Source organism: Aquila chrysaetos, chromosome 5 (genome assembly GCF_900496995.4).
Source record: "Aquila chrysaetos chrysaetos chromosome 5, bAquChr1.4, whole genome shotgun sequence".
Lineage (NCBI taxonomy): Eukaryota > Metazoa > Chordata > Aves > Accipitriformes > Accipitridae > Aquila > Aquila chrysaetos.
In genome coordinates, this window is record NC_044008.1 from 1,154,944 (window position 1) to 1,170,716 (window position 15,773).

At 72.2% G+C, this 15,773-nt stretch overlaps 1 protein-coding gene across 1 annotated transcript; it reads right to left on the reverse strand.

Moving 5' to 3' along the window:
- Positions 1 to 1,263: 1,263 nt before the first annotated feature.
- On the reverse strand, positions 1,264 to 12,998 carry LOC115342258 (cadherin-related family member 5-like). Its single transcript, XM_030016312.1, has 18 exons — positions 12,952 to 12,998; positions 12,282 to 12,361; positions 11,626 to 11,724; positions 10,762 to 10,979; positions 10,217 to 10,276; positions 10,032 to 10,124; positions 9,491 to 9,577; positions 9,280 to 9,390; positions 7,806 to 7,976; positions 7,619 to 7,709; positions 6,875 to 6,981; positions 6,113 to 6,313; positions 5,037 to 5,168; positions 4,448 to 4,526; positions 4,086 to 4,279; positions 3,785 to 3,805; positions 2,985 to 3,527; positions 1,264 to 1,746 (listed from the first exon to the last, which is right to left on the reverse strand). The coding sequence occupies exons 3-18, from the start codon at positions 11,684 to 11,686 to the stop codon at positions 1,264 to 1,266; spliced, it is 2,652 nt and encodes an 883-aa protein (XP_029872172.1). The 5' UTR covers positions 11,687 to 11,724; positions 12,282 to 12,361; positions 12,952 to 12,998.
- Between the last annotated feature and the right edge of the window lie 2,775 nt (positions 12,999 to 15,773).

Below are 15,773 nucleotides of genomic sequence, written 5' to 3' on the forward strand. Positions count from 1 at the left end.
CACCGCGACCCAGCAAGCCTCCCCCATCCCCCCCCTCCGCCTCGCATCCCCCAGCAACTTCTCGGAACCCCCCCATTACGGCCCCCCCCCATGCCCCAGTAACCTCCCAGTACCCCCCTCACCTCTGCCCCTCCATCTCCCCGTAACCCCCCAGTACCCCCCCACTGCTGCCTTCCCAGTGTCCCCCCAACCCCCCCACGCCCCAGTACCCCCCCACTGGTGCTCCCCCATGCCTCAGTAACTCCCCAGTGCTGCCTCATCACCCCCCCAGTAACCTCCCAGTGCTTCCCCCCGACGCCCCAGTAACCCCCCCAGTAACCCTCCCCCCCCTCCTGCCTCCTCATTACCCAGTACCCCACCACCCCACCATGTCCCAGTAGCCTCCCAGTAACTCCCCCCCGCGCCCCACCCGGTACCTGGGCTCCCCCTCGCCCATGGCGCTGAGCGCCGGAGCGGGGCGGGGCAGGTGGGCGGGGAGGTGGGCGGGGCGGGGGAACCCCGCCCCGCCCACCTCCCCGCCCACCTGCCCCGCCCCGCTCCGGCGGCCCCGCCCTGCGCCATCACCCCCCCCCCCCCTGCCCACAGGCAGGGTGCAGGCAGCAGCGGGATTAGCGCTGCCCGTTCCCTGCCTGCAATAATCCGCAACCGGCCAAGGTCAGGGCGGTGGCAGGGCACACGCGTGTGCAAGGGCCGCGAGTGTGCGAAACGCCTGCGGGCCCGCCCGGCGGCCGTGTTGCACGGGGGGGGGGGGGGGGGGGGCGTGGGGTGGGAAAAAACACGCACACGCGCGTGTGTTCACACGCATCGTGCGTGCGGCGTGTGCCCGGGCGTGGCGGTGGGTGCGGGCTCACGCGTGGGGGCACTAGCGCGTGCCCGTGGAGGGGGGGGTGTGTGTGTGTAAGGGGCACACGCGTGCGGGGCACGCCTGCGGCTGTGCGCACACGCGTGTGCGTGTGTGTGTGCACACCTACCTGGCGAGGGGCAGCCCCGTCCCCAGCGTGTCCTGGGGTGGCACAGGGACCCCCCCCACGCCACGGGGACACCCCCTGTCCCCAGGGGGTCATGTGATGCCGTGGGGACCCCCATGCCACGGGGACCCCCCCACACACACTCCCTGGGTGACCCACGGTGGCACAGGGACCCCCGGGACCCCCCCACACTCCCTGGGTGACCCACGGTGGCAGAAGGACCCCCACGCCGTGGGATCCCCCCACCCCGTGGGTGACCCCCGGGACCCCCAGCCCCCCCCCGGGACCCCCGCCCCTACCTGCCCTCCTGCCCGGCCCGCAGCAGCCGGGCGCTGCAGCGCTGCGCCGCCGTCTCGTGACCGTGTCCCGCGTGGGGGACCCCGACATCCGTGGGGGACCGCGCCGGAGGGTCGGGGGGGGCCTCCATGGAGTGGGAGGGGTGGAGGGCACCCGTGGGGTAGGGGGGGGAAGGGGAGGAAGGGGAAGGGGGGGGACGAGGGGGGAGGGGGTACCCCGGGGGTGCCGAGTCCCGTGGGGTGCCCGTGGGGTGCCCGGGGTCGTGGGTGCCGCTGCCGGCGTGGGCCGCCGGGGCCCCGGCCGCTCCGGTTGCTCCTTCCTCGGGTGGGCGTGGGAGGGGTCGGCCCCTCCCCCTCGGCTCCACCCACCGCCGTGGGGGCCCGCCCACGGCACGGGGGAAACTGAGGCACGGAGGGGGGGGGTGGGGGCAAGGGGAGGTTTGGACGGGGGGCGACGCGCACTGCCGGCCCCTCTCCGAGCCCTGCGTGGGCCCGGACACGCGTGGGAATACAACAGGCGAGGAAGGGGGGGGTAGGTCTGTCCCGGGTGGGGGTGGGGCTGGGGGGGGCTGTGTGTCCGCCCCCCCCGCCCCCCCCTTCAACGGGCCTTTCTCAGCCGTGGCAGCTGCCGGGGATTAGCGGGGCCGTGGGATTAGCGGGGCTGCCCGGCTATTTACCGGGGGGGGGGGGGGGGGGGAAGTGGGTGTGCAAGGCGGGCAGTGAGTGTGCAAGGCGGGGGGGGGCACTGCAGGGGGCGGCCGGGGATGTGCGAGGGCCTGCACCGGCCCTGCCTGCTCCCCGTACACCCCAGTGGATCTCAGTGCTCCCCATACACCCCAGCACACCCCAGTGCTCCCAGTATACCCCAGTGCTCCCAGCATACCCCAGTATACCCATTCTCCCAGTACACCCCAGTGCACCCCAGTGCTCCCCGTACACCCCAGCGCACGTGCCCCTCGCAGTGTCACACGCGTGTGCCCGCAGGCGTGTTCCAGCCGCGTGCGTGCGTTTGCACGCCCGGGGGGTGTCACCCGTGGGTGCTCCCCGGCACAGAGCGGGTGCTGCCTGTGGGTCCCCGGGGGTGACGGTGACGGTGACCCCGGGGGATTAATGACAAACACCCGCGTAAGCCTCTTAGCAAGAGCCGCCCACGGCCACTCGCAGCCCCGGGGTCACGGGTGGGGGGAAGGGCACCCCCCCCCCCGAAGAGACCCCCCCCCCCCGGCACCCCGGGGACCCCCCACGGCACCCAAGGGACCTGATACCCAGAGACCCCAAGGCCCTCCGCACCCCGGCGACCCGGCACCCAAACCCCACGGCCCTCCGACCCCACGCACGGGACAGGGACCCCACGGCACCCCCGCCCCACGCCCGGGCTGTGGGGCACCGCCGGGGCAGGGCACGCTTAACGAGAGCGGGGCCTTTAAGGGGCGTGGCCAGGAGAGGGCACCGCCCACCCCGGGGGGCGTGGTCACGGGTGGGGTGGAGCGCGGGAGATGCCACGTGGGGGCGCCCGGAGTGCGAGAGGGGGCGGGGGGGGTCCCGGGTGGGAGGGGCTGTAACCCTCCCAGTGCCTCCCAGTGCCCCCCAGTGGAGTGGGGCCGGAGGCTGTAACACCCCCAGTGCCTCCCAGTGCCCCCCCCCAGTGGAGCGGGGCCGGGGGCTGTAAGACCCCCAGTGCCTCCCAGTCCCCCCCAGTGCCTCCCAGTGCCCCCCCCGCCCCCAGGGAGCCCCCGCTGCCGCTCCGGGTCTTTATTGGTGCCATCCCGACAGCAGCCGCACCGAAGCCGTCCCGCGCCCCCCGACCCCCCCCCAGCGCCCCCCCCCTCAGCACTCGATGGAGTCCTCCAGCAGCTGCAGCAGGGTGGGGGGCACCCTGGGGTCCCCCCCCGCCCCCTCTTCCAGGCTCTCCTCGCTCACCTCCTCCAGCGCCGGCAGCCCCCCCCGGAGGGCCCCCCCTCCGCCCCCCCGAGCCGGGGCTGCCCCCCCCCCTCCCTGTCCCCCCCCCGAAGCCTCGGCCGGGCTGGGGGGGCGGGGGGGGATGGGGCTGGCCGGCGGGGGGGGCGGGGACCCCTCCGGGGACCCCCCCGGGGATCCCCCCGGCCGCCCCACTGAGTTGGCCTGAGGTTTGGGGGCGGGGGGGGGCTGGGGGGCCGGGGGTGGGGGGGGGTGGCGGGGGGGGGGGGGCCTCGCCCCCCTCGCTGTACCCCTCGTTGGGGTAGTAGAGGCTGGAGGGGCTCGGGGATGACTTGCTGGCAGGGACCTGCGGGGGGGGGACGACAGAGGGGTCAGTGGGGGACCCCCCCCAGCACCCAGCGCCCTGCTTGGCACAGGGACCCCCCCCGGGACCACTCCCCCGGCACCCAGCACCCTGCCCGGCACAGGGACCCCCAACACCCTTTCAGGGAGGCTCAGGGCAGGGTGACCCCCCCCCTCAGTGCCCTTTGGGGGGAGAGGCGCTCAGGGCTGCCCCCCCCCCCCCGGGGGAGTCACCGCCCCCCCCCCCCCCCCCGCACTCACCGGCTGGAACCACCTCAGGCTCTGTGGGAGCGGAGAGAGGGGGAGAGGCGTCAGATGGGGAAACTGAGGCACGGGCAGGGTGAGGGGTGGGGGGGCTCCCTTTCCCAGCCCCCCCCCCGACCCGGGACACCCCCCCCCCTCCACCTTACAAGCCCCCCTCTGAGCTGTGGACCCAGGAGTTCTGGCACTGAGGGCAGGGGGGTCTGGGGTGGGATGGAGGGGGGGGGCTGGGGATGCAGGGGGAGGCTGGGGGGCCGGGAGGGGTTGGGGGTGCAGGGGGGGGCGGTTGGGGGGCCCCTACCACGTTGGGGTGTTTCTCGATAGCCAGTGCCGCCCGGTCGGCTGTCTCCTGCTGCCGCTGGCGTTTCTTCATCGCCCTCATGATGAGGAAGAGGATGGCGGCGGTGAGGAGCAGCAGGGCCCCCAGCCCCCCCGCCAGCACCCCCATATTCAGGGGGCTCCGGCCTGGCCCCACCTCCGAGGGGTCCCGGGGGGCTGCGGGGACAGGTGAGAGTCAGGTTGGGGGGGGGGGGACACCCCATCACCAGGGGAGGTCCTGGTGCTATGGAGCAGGATGGGAATCTCGGGGGGGTCCTGCTGCCACGGAGCAGGAGGGGACCCCCCCGGGGGGGGGTACATGCAGTCCCCCCCCCTGCTCCGTACCCGCCTGCCCCGGCCACAGCACCTCCAGCTCCACTGTGGTGTTCGAGGTCTCCCCCGACTCCTCGTCCCTCGCCAGCACCTGGGGACATTATGGGGGGGGACACACGGGGGGACAATGGTGGGGGGACAGGGCCCCTCTCACCCCCTCCTGCCCCACTCAGATGCCTGGGTTCCCCCCCCCCAGCTCAGCCTGGTGCTACCACCCAGCCCTGAGACCTGCTGGGGGGGGGTCTCTGGGTCCCCTGGGGGTCTGGGTCCACCCGTGTCACCCCTGGGGTCCCTCCCTGCCCCACGGGTGCTACCCTGGGGGTGGTCCCATGGGTGCTGCCCCCAGGGTTGGTTCCTGCCCCTCTGGTTTCATCCCCCCCTGCCCCCCATCAGCCCCCCATCCCACCACCAGCTCCCCACTGTGTCCCCCTGTGTCCCCAGCCCCACCATGCCCCCCCAGTACCCCCAACTCCACTGGTGCCACCCCACAGCCCCCCTGGTACCCACCCCAGTCCCCCTCGGTGCCCTCCAGCCCCTCTGGTGCCCTCCAGGACCCCCCCCAGTGACACCCCCCCCAATGCCCCCCCCCGGTGACCCCCACCTGCAGGCGGTAGGTCTGGGCAGGGCGCAGGCGGTCCGCGCGGGCCACCAGTAGCCCGTTGGGCATCACCTGGAAGAGCTGGCTGTGGTTGGCACCGGGGCGCAGGCTGTACCGCACCTGGGGGTTCACTCCCTGCGGGGGGGGGGGGACGGGGATGGGACATGGGATGACAACACCCTGCCTGAGCCCCCTGCCCGCACCCCTGCCTGCATCCCATTCCCACATCTGCCTGTGCCCCTGCCTGCATCCTCACATGTACCCCTGCCTGCACCCCCTGCCTGCACCCCTGCCTGCACCCCTGCCCGCATCCCTTTCCCACATCTCCTGCCCAAACGCCTGCCTGCATCCTCACCCGTACCCCTACCTGCATCCCTACCTGCATCCCTGCCCGCATCCCCTGCCTGCACCCCATACCCACATCCCTGCCTGTACCCCCTGCCCAAACCCCTGCCCACATCCCCTTCCCACATCTCCTGCCCGCACCCCTGCCTGCATCCTCACCCGTACCCCTACCTGCACCCTGCCTGCAGCCCCTGCCCGCACCCCCTGCCTGCATCCCTTTCCCACATCTCCTGCCCGTGCCCCTACCCACATCCCTACCCGCATCCCTGCCTGCATGCCCTGCCCGCACCCCCTGCCTGCACCCCTGCCTGCACCCCTGCCCGGATCCCTTTCCCACATCTCCTGCCCAAACGCCTGCCTGCATCCTCACCTGTACCCCCACCCGCATCCCTACCTGCATCCCTGCCCGCATCCCCTGCCTGCACCCCATACCCACATCCCTGCCCGTACCCCCTGCCCAAACCCCTGCCCGCATCCCATTCCCACATCTCCTGCCTGCACCCCTGCCTGCATCCTCACCCGTACCCCTACCCGCATCCCTACCCACATCCCTGCCCGCATTCCCTGCCCGCATCCTTGCCTGCACCCCATACCCGTACCCCTGCCTGCACCCCCTGCCCAAACCCCTGCCCGCATCCCATTCCCACATCTCCTGCCTGCACCCCTGCCTGCATCCTCACCCGTACCCCTACCCGCATCCCTACCCGCATCCCTGCCTGCATCCCTGCCCGCACCTCGGGGAAATCGGGGTCGTGGGCGCGCAGGGCCAGCACGTGGCCGCCGAAGGTGAGGAGGAGGGCGGCCTCGCGGGCGCCGGCGGGGACGAAGGCTCGGTACGTCGGGTGGGCGAAGCGCGGCGGGTGCCGGTTGGCGGCCAGCACCCGCACCACCGCCTGCGTCACCGCGTACTTGTTGGCGTCGTTCACCTGCGAGGCCTGGAGGGGTGCGGGGGGGGGGGTACCCAGGTCCGACCCGCTGCCACCCGGCCTCCTGCACCCATGGGTGCCGCCCGGCATCCCCCTGGCACCGGCACCGTGGGTGTCGCTCACCCCCCGGCACCACCCGCCACCCCAGGCGTCCCCCATCTTGCCGGTGCCCCCATCTCCCCTGACATCCCCCGTCTCCCCGGGTACCCCCATTTCCCCGGGCATCCCCCACCCAAGACATCCCCCATCTCCCCGAGTTCCCCCAACTCCCCGAGCATCCTTCCCCTCAGGCAACCCCCATCTCCCCTGGGCACCCCCATCTCCTGTGGGTACCCCCATATCCCCAGATACCCCCACCCCACCTAACCCCATCTCACGGGGCATCTTTTGCCCCAGCATCCTCCGTCTCCCCAGGTACCCCCATCTCCCCTGGCATCCCTCACCCTGGGTACCCCCATCTCCACCAGCATCCCTCACCCTGGGTACCCCCATCTCCACCAGTATCCCTCCCCCTGGGTACCCCCATCTCCCCAGACACCCCCCCCAGGTCCCCCCCCACCAGCCCCCCACCATGACGCTGAGGCTGATGGCGGGGGTGCTCCGGCTGCTCTCCACAGCCCGCAGCAGCGTGATGGCCCCCGTCATGTTGTCGATGTGGAAGCGGCCGCTCTCCCGGCCTGGGGGGGGGGGGCAGGGGCTGAGCTGGGGACCCCCGGACCCCCCCCCCCCCCCCTGCTGTGGGGCATTGTGGGAAACCCCCCCCCCCCCCAGGGCATCCCTGGGGGAGCATCCCCAACGTCCCCCCCTGCACGTTCATACCTGGACCCTCAGGGCTGGGAGGGCCCCCCCTGCTATTTGGGGGGGGGCACATGGGAGGTGGTGGTGTTGTTATTAACCCTTTGGGCACCAATATGGGGGGTTTAACCCCTCAGGTGCTGGAGCACCCTTGGGTGCGCGAGGGCATGATCCCCCCCTCCCCATCACCCTGCAGCCACCCTGTAACAGGGGTGGGGCAGGATTAGGGCCCCCCCGCTCAATCCCTTTATACAATTTGCACCCGCAGGGCCCCATTGGATCCTGGCAATTGGATTGTACCGGCACAGACCCCCCCCCCCCCAGCATGGACACCCTCCCCACCCCACTATGGGCCCCCCCAGAACTGCCTGCCCCAAGGACCGGGGGGCATGGGGTGGGTGGGGGGCACTGGCCCCGTGAACCCCCCCTTCTCCAGGCACTGCAGCCAGCTCTGCCCACCCGTGTCCCTGCCCACCCGCGTCCGTGCCCACCCGTGTCCCTGCCCACCCCTGCCCATACCTGCCAGCAGGGAATAGGTGATGGCCGCCCTCAAGCCCCTGTCCCCATCCTCGGCGTAGACGGAGCCGGGGCTGAAGCTCAGGGGACCCCCCTGGGGTGGGGGGACACGGCCAGCTCAGCCCTACGGGACCCCCCCCGGCCCCGGCCCCCCCCCCCCCCTCCGCCCCCGGTGTCCCCATGTCCCCACCTGGAGCTGGCCCTCGGTGACATTGGCGGTGTAGATGGGGCTGGTGCAGATGGTGAGGCCGTGGTGGGTGCGGGGGGTGCAGGGCAGGAACTGGGGGTACTGGTCATCCCCGTCCAGCACGTTCACCCGGACGCGGGCGGAGGCGTTGAACCGCTCCTTGGTGTTCATCTCCTGACGGACGGACACACGGATGGATGCCGTGGGGGGCAGCGAGCCCCCCAAACCCTGCTGCGGGGCAAGCCCTGCCTGCCCTGAGCCCTGCCAGCTGGGGAATGGGATGGGTGATGCCCGGCCAGGCACAGGGACCCCCAGGGGACAGGGACCCCCAAGGGACAGGGACCCCTATAGCACAGAGAACTCCATGGGACAAGGACCCCTAAGGGACAGGGACCCCCAGGAGAGAGGGATCCCCCAGGCACAGAGACCCTCAGGGCACAGGGACCCCAGGGAAAGCGACCCCCGTGGGACAGGGATCCCCATGGGATAGGGACCCTCAGGGGACAGGGACCCCCACGGCACAGGGACCCCAGACAAAGGGACCCCCATGGCACAGGGAACCCCATGGGACAAGGACCCCCAGAGGACAGGGACCCCCAGGGGAGAGGGATCCCCATGGCATAGGGACCCTCGCAGGACAGGGACCCCCAGGGCACAGGGAACCCCATGGGACAAGGAGCTCCAGGGGACAGGGACTCCCAAGGGACAGGGACCCCCCATGGCACAGGGAGCCCCAGGGCACAAGCACCACCACACCACAGGGACCCCCCAAGCACAGGGACCCCAATGGGACAGGGACCCCCAGGCCCAGCCAGGAACGGGATCAGCAGCTCAGGACGGGGGGGGACTCCCCGAGGACAGGGGATACCGGTGGGTGCCCCCCCCCCCAGCGGTGCCCGCTGGTGGCGGGGGGGGGGGGCCGGGCACCCATTAGGGAAATGAGGGGGATTGAGGGCAGGTGTCGGGGGCTGACGGGATCACGTCACCCCCAATTAGCAGGGACGGCGGGGATCGGCCGGCTGGCACGGGCAGGGGAGGGCACGGGGGGCTGGGGGGCCCGCGCCGGGGCGGGGGTCGCACCCACACGTGTGCGCTGTCCCCGTGTCACGGCGGGGCCGGGGCTGGGCGTGGGGTGGGCACGGGGGACCCCGAGGCCGTGGCGCGGGCACGAGGTCCCCAGACCCACGGCAGTGGGGCTGGATGGACGTGGGGGTGGAGATGACACGGGCAGAGGGGACGCGGGGACATGGGGTGGGCGCAAGGTCCCCACACCCACGGCGCTGGGGCTGCACGGACAACGCGGGGGGAGACGGCACGGGCACGAGGGACGTAGGGACACGGGACGGAGATGGCACGGGCACGAGGGACGCAGGGACGTGGGGTGGGCAGAAGGGCCACGGCACGTCCGCCGGGTCCCCGTCCCCACGTCGGCGGGCAGGGCGCGGGCAGGGGCTCCCGCCGGTCGCGGGGGTCTCACCACGGCGGTGACCACCACCTCCAGGTGCTGCCTGCTCTCGAAGTCGAGGGCGCGCGCCAGCACCACCTTCCCGCTGTTGGGCAGGTCGATGCGGAAGAACCTGGCGTCGGGCTGGGGACCGGGCGGGGGGCTCAGCGCCGGCAGATGGCCCCGGCCCCCCGCCGCCCCCGCGCGGCCTCGTGTCCCCCCTCATCCCCGCCCCCGGGCTCACCGAGGCCGTGTCGATGACGTACATCAGCGTGTCCCCGTCCGCGTCCTCCGCCTGTGTGCTGAACACCACCGAGTGCACCGCCGCCAGCTGACGGCACCGACCCGTCACCACCGGCACCCCCGGACACAGCCCGGTGTCCCCAAACCCACCTCGGTGTCCCCATCCCTCCTGGGCGTCCCCATCTCCTCTTGGGTGTCCCCATCCCTCCTGGGCATCCCTATCCCTCCTGGATGACCCCATCCCGCTTGGGTGACCCCAACCCTCTTGGGTGACCCCATCTCCTCCTGGGTGTCCCCATCCCTCCTGGGCATCCCTGTCCCTCCTGGGCACCCCACCTTCTCCCAGCACCAGCCCTGTCCCCATCCCCACCATCCCTATTCCCATCCCTGTCCCTGCCTCCATGGCCAGCCCCGTTCCTGTCCCCATGGCCATCCGTGTGGTGCCCCAGTCCTGGTACCCATCCTAGTCACCGTGACCATGACCATGCTTGTCCTGGTGCCCATCCCCATCCCGGTCCCCATCCCGGTCCCCATCCCGGCACCTCGCTGACGTTGTGGGTGAGGACGGTGGCCCCCTGGAAGTGGGGCCGGTTGTCGTTCTCGTTCAGGACCTGGACGATGATCCGGTACTCGACCTGCCGGGGGGCACAGGGGTGACCCAGGGTGGGACCGTGCCCCGTGGAGGTCCCAGCGCCCCTTGGGGTCCCCGCGGGCGCAGCGGCAGTACCGGGGAGAAGCCGTCCTCGGTGCACGTCAGGGCCACCATCAGCACTGGGGACTCCAGCTCCTGCAAGAGACGGGGCGTTGGGCAGGGGGACACGGGCGGGGGGGCTGCCCCACAGGGACACCCCCACCCAGGTGGGCGCAGGATGGATGGAGGTGGGTGCAGGCAGGTGCAGGATGGGTGCTAGCTGGGTGAGGATGTAGCAGGTAGATACAGGATGGACACAAGATGGAAGGCAGTGCAGGATGGACGCAGGATGGAGGGAGGATGGACCCAGGATGACCAAGGACGGTAGGAAGACGGACACGGGATGGATGGAGATGGGATGGGTGGATGCAGGATGGACACAGATGGATGGAGGATGGAGGCAGGTGGACGCACGCGGGATCCAGGATGGACGAAGGGTGGTCGGAGGATGGACCCAGGATGGAGCCAGGTGGACCAAGGGTGGCTGGAAGATGGACGCGGGATGGATGGAGACGGGATGGATGGATGCAGGATGGACCCAGGACCGAGGACAATGCGGTGGTCCGGAGCGGTGGCAGCACCTCGCGGTCCAGGGCCCGCCCGGCCGAGACGTTGAGCCGCACGCTGCGGCCGTCCAGGTAGAACCAAGCGGCGTCGGCGCCGGCCAGGCAGAGCTGGAGCCCGGCGCTGCCCGCGTCCCCCGCCGCCGGCAGCCGGGCCACCAGGCTCCCGTGGGCGCTGTTCTCCGCGATCTCCGTGAACAGGTTCCCGAAGCCGCTGCACCCGTCACCCCGGGCTGCTGCCACCGCGGGGTCAGGGACGGGGACACGCGCCCGGCCACCCCCTGTCCCCCTGCCCGTGGGGTGCACATCCCCGGGGGGTCCCCAGCCCCCGGGTCCCCACCCCCTGATCTCCATCCCCAGGGTCCCTGTCCCCTAGATCACCATCTCCAGGTCCCCGGCCCCTGGGTCCCCACATCCCATGTCCCCATCCCCAGGTCTCCATGCCTTAAGGTCCCCATGTCCCGCATCCCCATCTCCAGGGTCCCCACTCCCAGCTTCCCACCTCCCCGGTCCCCGTGTCTGTAGGTCACCATCACCCATGTCCCACTCCCTGGAGCCCCCCAACTCTGGTGTCCCCCTGGGTCCCCACCCTTTGGTCCTCATGCCCTCAGGTCCTCACCCTCAAGTCCCCGTCCCCGAGGGGTGCCATCACCAGGGTCCCCACCCCCAGGGTCCCCTTCCCCAGGTCTCCATTCCCTGGTGACCCTGTCCCTTGGGTCCCCATCTCTCATGGTTGCCACCCCCAGCGTCCCCATGCCTTAGGGTCCCCATCCCCAGGTCCCCAAGGCCCAGGTCACTGTCCCCACCAGTTGCTGGGTCCCTCCCACCCCTGTGCCCCGACCCATCCCCAGTGTCCCCAGTGCCACCCCTGCCCATGCTCACCTGTGGCCAGCTGCAGTGCCAGGCAGGTGGCCAGGAGGGCCGGGCAGGACGGTGCCGCCATGGGGACCGGGGACCGGGGACGGGGGCCTCGGTGGCAGCCTGCGGCCGGGGGTGGGGGGAAAGGAGCAGGGCTGGCACCCCCGGCTCTGTGTCTCTGTCCCTTGCCCCCTGCGCCCAGACCTCCGTGTCCCGTCAGCCATGGTCTCATGCCTGCCGCCCCCAGGTCCCCATCCCCGGGACCCCACGCTTGGGTGCCCGTGCCCCTGTCCCCATCCCTGGGTCCCCCACCCCTGGGTCTCCATCCTTGGGGTCCCCACCCCTGGGAACCCATGCTTGGGTGCCCATGCCCGTGTCCCCACCCCCAGGGTCCCCTTCCCCTGGGTCCCCATCCCTGGGTCCCCATCCCCTGCATCCCCTTTCCCCGGGGTCCACATCCCTGTCACCATCCCTGGGGTCCCCATCCCTGGGACCCTGTGCTGGGGTCCCCCGTGCCCCTGTCCCCATCCTCTGTCCCCACCCCTGGGTCCCCGTCCCTGGGGTCCCCGTCCCTGGGACGCTGTGCTCGGGTGCCCGTGTCCCCATCCCCAGGGTCCCCCCCCCCCCAGGACCCCGATGTTTGGGTGTCCCCAGGGTGTCCCCGTCCCCGGTGGTCTCACCGGCCTCGCTGGCTGGGGGTCGGCCGGCCCCCGGCGATGCGGGGGGGGGCGATGCGCCCGCGCCAGGCCGGCACCGCTCCCTGCGGGACACCCGTGTCCCCCGTGTCGTGTGTCCCCCCCCCGCCGTGTCCCACGCGTGTGCACACCCCCCCCGCCATGGGGTCTGCAGAGGTGGGGGGTCCCCCACCCCTCCCGTCTGTGGGGGGTGGGGACCATATGGCGACCCCCCCCCTCTGCCCCCCCCCCCCCAGCCAGACGCTGGTCCTACCCACCCCCCAATTAGCTGCGGGTAATTAGGGCAGGGGAAGGGGGGGGGGCCTCTCCCCATCTGCCACCCCGACCCCCCACCCGGCACCAGAATGGGTGGTAGGGGGGTGACCCCATGCTGCCCCCCCCCCGCGATCCCCCCCCTCACCCGTTGGGGAGCAGAGGTGGCAGCCGGGGGGGGGTGCGTGTCCCCCCCGGGGGTCCCTCGGGGGGCTCCCCCCGCCCTGCCGCGGCCAGACCCCCCCCCCGCCCCGGGCAGAGGACCCAGGCGGCCGGGCTGCGTGTCCGCCCCCCCCCCCCCGCCTCATCCCGGGGCAGCGCCCGCTCCCCGCCCCCCCGCTCCCCGCGACCCCCTCCCCGGGACCCCAGCCCCCTCCCGACCCCCCCCCGGGCCCCCCCTTACCTGCCCGGCGCCGCCGCCCCCGGCGCTGCTGCCCCTGCCCGGGCCGGGACGGGGGGGGCGGATCAGCGGGGGCGGCGGCGGCCTGAGCCGCGGCGGGCGGGGCTGCCCTGCCTGCCCTGCCTGCGCTGCCTGGGGGTGTCTCCTGCCTGCCCTGCCTGCGCTGCCTGGGGGTGTCTCCTGCCTGCCCTGCCTGCGCTGCCTGCGCTGCCTGCCCTGCCTGCGCTGCCTGGGGGTGTCTCCTGCCTGCCCTGCCTGCGCTGCCTGCGCTGCCTGCCCTGCCTGCGCTGCCTGGGGGTGTCTCCTGCCTGCCCTGCCTGCCCTGCCTGGGGGTGTCTCCTGCCTGCGCTGTCTCTGCTGCCTGCGCTGCCTGGGGATATCACCTGCCTTCACCGCCTGGGAGCCTCACCTGCCTGCACCACCTCCCCTGCCCGCGCTGTCTCCGCTGCCTGTACTTCCTGTGCTGCCTGGAGTATCACCTGCCTGCACCATCTGCGCTGCCTGAGGGTATCGCCTGCCTGCACTATCTGTGCTGCCTGCACCGCTGGGACTGCGCTGCCTGCGCTGCCTGGACCATCACCTGCCGGGCTGCCTGCTCTGCCTGTCCTGCCTGCACTGCTGGGTTGTGTGCGCTGCCTGCGCTGCTGGGTGGTGTGCATTGCCTGCGCTGCCTGCCCTGCCTGCACTGCTGGGTGGTGTGCATTGCCTGCACTGCCTGCATTGCCTGCCCTGCCTGCACTGCTGGGTAGTGTGCATTGCCTGTGCTGCCTGCACTGCTGGGTGGTGCGCGCTGCCTGCGCTGCCTGCGCTGCCTGCACTGCTGGGTGGTGCGCGCTGCCTGCGCTGCCTGGCTGCTTCCACTGCCCGCCGGATCACCTGCCTGCACTGCCAGGCTGCCTGCACTTCCCAGGCCATCGCTTGCCTGCACAGCCCGCACAGGGGTGCGTGCACACGCAGCCCCAGCCCCGCACACCCTGTGCACACCCGTGTGCACGCCCGGGTGGGTGTGCAAGGGCCGGGGTTGAGGCGTGAGCAGCCTGCGCACGCCCGAGCGGGCGTGCAAGGGCCGGGGTCGGGGCGTGAAGGACCCTGTGCACGCCCGGGTGGGTGTGCAAGGGCGGGTGTCGGCGTGTCCTGGTGCTGAGCCGCGCTAAGCGGCTTTGGGGACAAAGAGGATCAACACGTCCGGCCGCGGGGACGGGTGGGGGGTGAGGGCACCCACAGCCCCCCCGGGTGCATGGGTGTGCATGCACGGGTGGGTGGGTGTGCATGCAAAGGGGTGTGCACACGTGCATGTGTGTGCACGCCTGTGCGTGCCGGTGCCAGCACGCAAATGTGTCCGCGTGCATGTGTGCGCACACGCCTGCATGTGCAGGCGTGCACATGTGTGCATGGACGTGCCTGTGGGCACACATGCATGGGTGTCTATGCACGTGTGTGCTTGCACGCGTGTCTGTGTATGTGCACGCCTGCGTGTGTGCGTGCGTCCGCGCACATGAACACTTGTGCGTGTGTGCACCCACGTGTGTGCATGCAGCTGTGTGTGCGTGCACGGGGTGTGCACACACATTTGTGTGTGCAAGGGCGTGTGCAACCAGTTGCGTGTGTGCCCACACGTGTGTGCGTGTGCCCAGCACTGCCCTCCCCCTCAGGGGACCCAGGTGTCCGGGGGGGGTCTCCCCCCACCCAAGGAGAGCAGCAGGGGCACATGACCGGCAGGACCCCCCCGGGTTGGGGTATGGGCAGGTAGGGCTGGACACCTGGGTCCCCCCCCCCGGGGGGGCAGCAGGTGGCCCCCCCCCCCGGTGACACAGGCCAGCACCCCAAGATGAGGGGGTCCACCACACTAGGAGGATCTGGCACCCCAAGGTCTGGGGGTCCCCCCCAAGTCTCAGACCCCCACACCGGAGGGACCCAGCACCCCAAGATGGGGGGGTCCCCATCCAATCCTGCATCCCAGCACCGGGGGGACCCAGCACCCCAAGATGGGGGGGCCCCCATTGACCCCAAGATGGGGCATCTCCACCCAGACCCCCACCTTGGCACTGGAGGGACCCAGGACCCCAAGATGGGGGGGCCCCCATTGATCCCAGCACCCCAAGATGGGGAGTCTCCACCCACCCCAGCACCGGGGGGACCCAGCACCCTGAGCTGCTCCCCACGTCCCGCCACCCCCTCCCCAGCCCGGGGGTCCTGAGGCACCACGGGGTGCCAGGATCCCCCATCGGTGACACCCCCAGCCCCAGGGCCCGCAGCGGGAGCGGGTGCTGCTGGGCGGGGGGGGGCAGCACCCTCCTAAGCCGGGCCCAGCACTGGGGGCCACTGAACCCCAACACCAGCAGCTGCAGGGATGGGGGGACAGGGCCATGGGGTCAGAGGGAACTGGGGATGAGGGGGGGGCAGGTGTGGGGTAACGGGGTACCCGTGGGGCAGGGGGAGCGCCTGGAGGGGGGGGTCATGTACCCCTGGGGATGGGGGGGAGACATGGGGGGACAGGATGCCGGGGGGGGGGGGGGTATTCTGGCATGGGGCGGGGGGGCACAGGCTGGGGGTCCCAGCCCCCCCCAGGGCACAGCACCAGCCCCTCATCCTGCCCCCCCACCCCAAACCCCTGCCTGTGACCCCCACGTCCCCGTGCCACAGCCCGTCCTCTGCCCTGTGCCCCATAGCGCATCCCCACGCCCCACTGCTGTCCCCCCCCCCCGCCTCCGAAACACACTGAGCTTCCAGGCACTGCTGTCCCCATGCCCCCCCCCCCACTAAACCCTGCCACCCTCCCCACCTGAGCCCCACGGCGCGACCCACAGAGCAGAGCAGGCAGCGAG

What these genes read in the sequence shown, in the direction of transcription:
- LOC115342258 (XM_030016312.1), bottom strand. Translation starts at nt 11,686, where the DNA reads ATGGCGGCACCGTCCTGCCCGGCCCTCCTGGCCACCTGCCTGGCACTG. An exon ending in ACGTCATCGACACGGCCTCG is followed by an intron (nt 9,391 to 9,490) that starts GTGAGCCCGGGG and finishes CCCGGTCCCCAG; the next exon opens with CCCGACGCCAGGTTCTTCCG. An exon ending in CCATCAGCCTCAGCGTCATG is followed by an intron (nt 6,314 to 6,874) that starts GTGGGGGGCTGG and finishes GCACCCCTCCAG; the next exon opens with GCCTCGCAGGTGAACGACGC.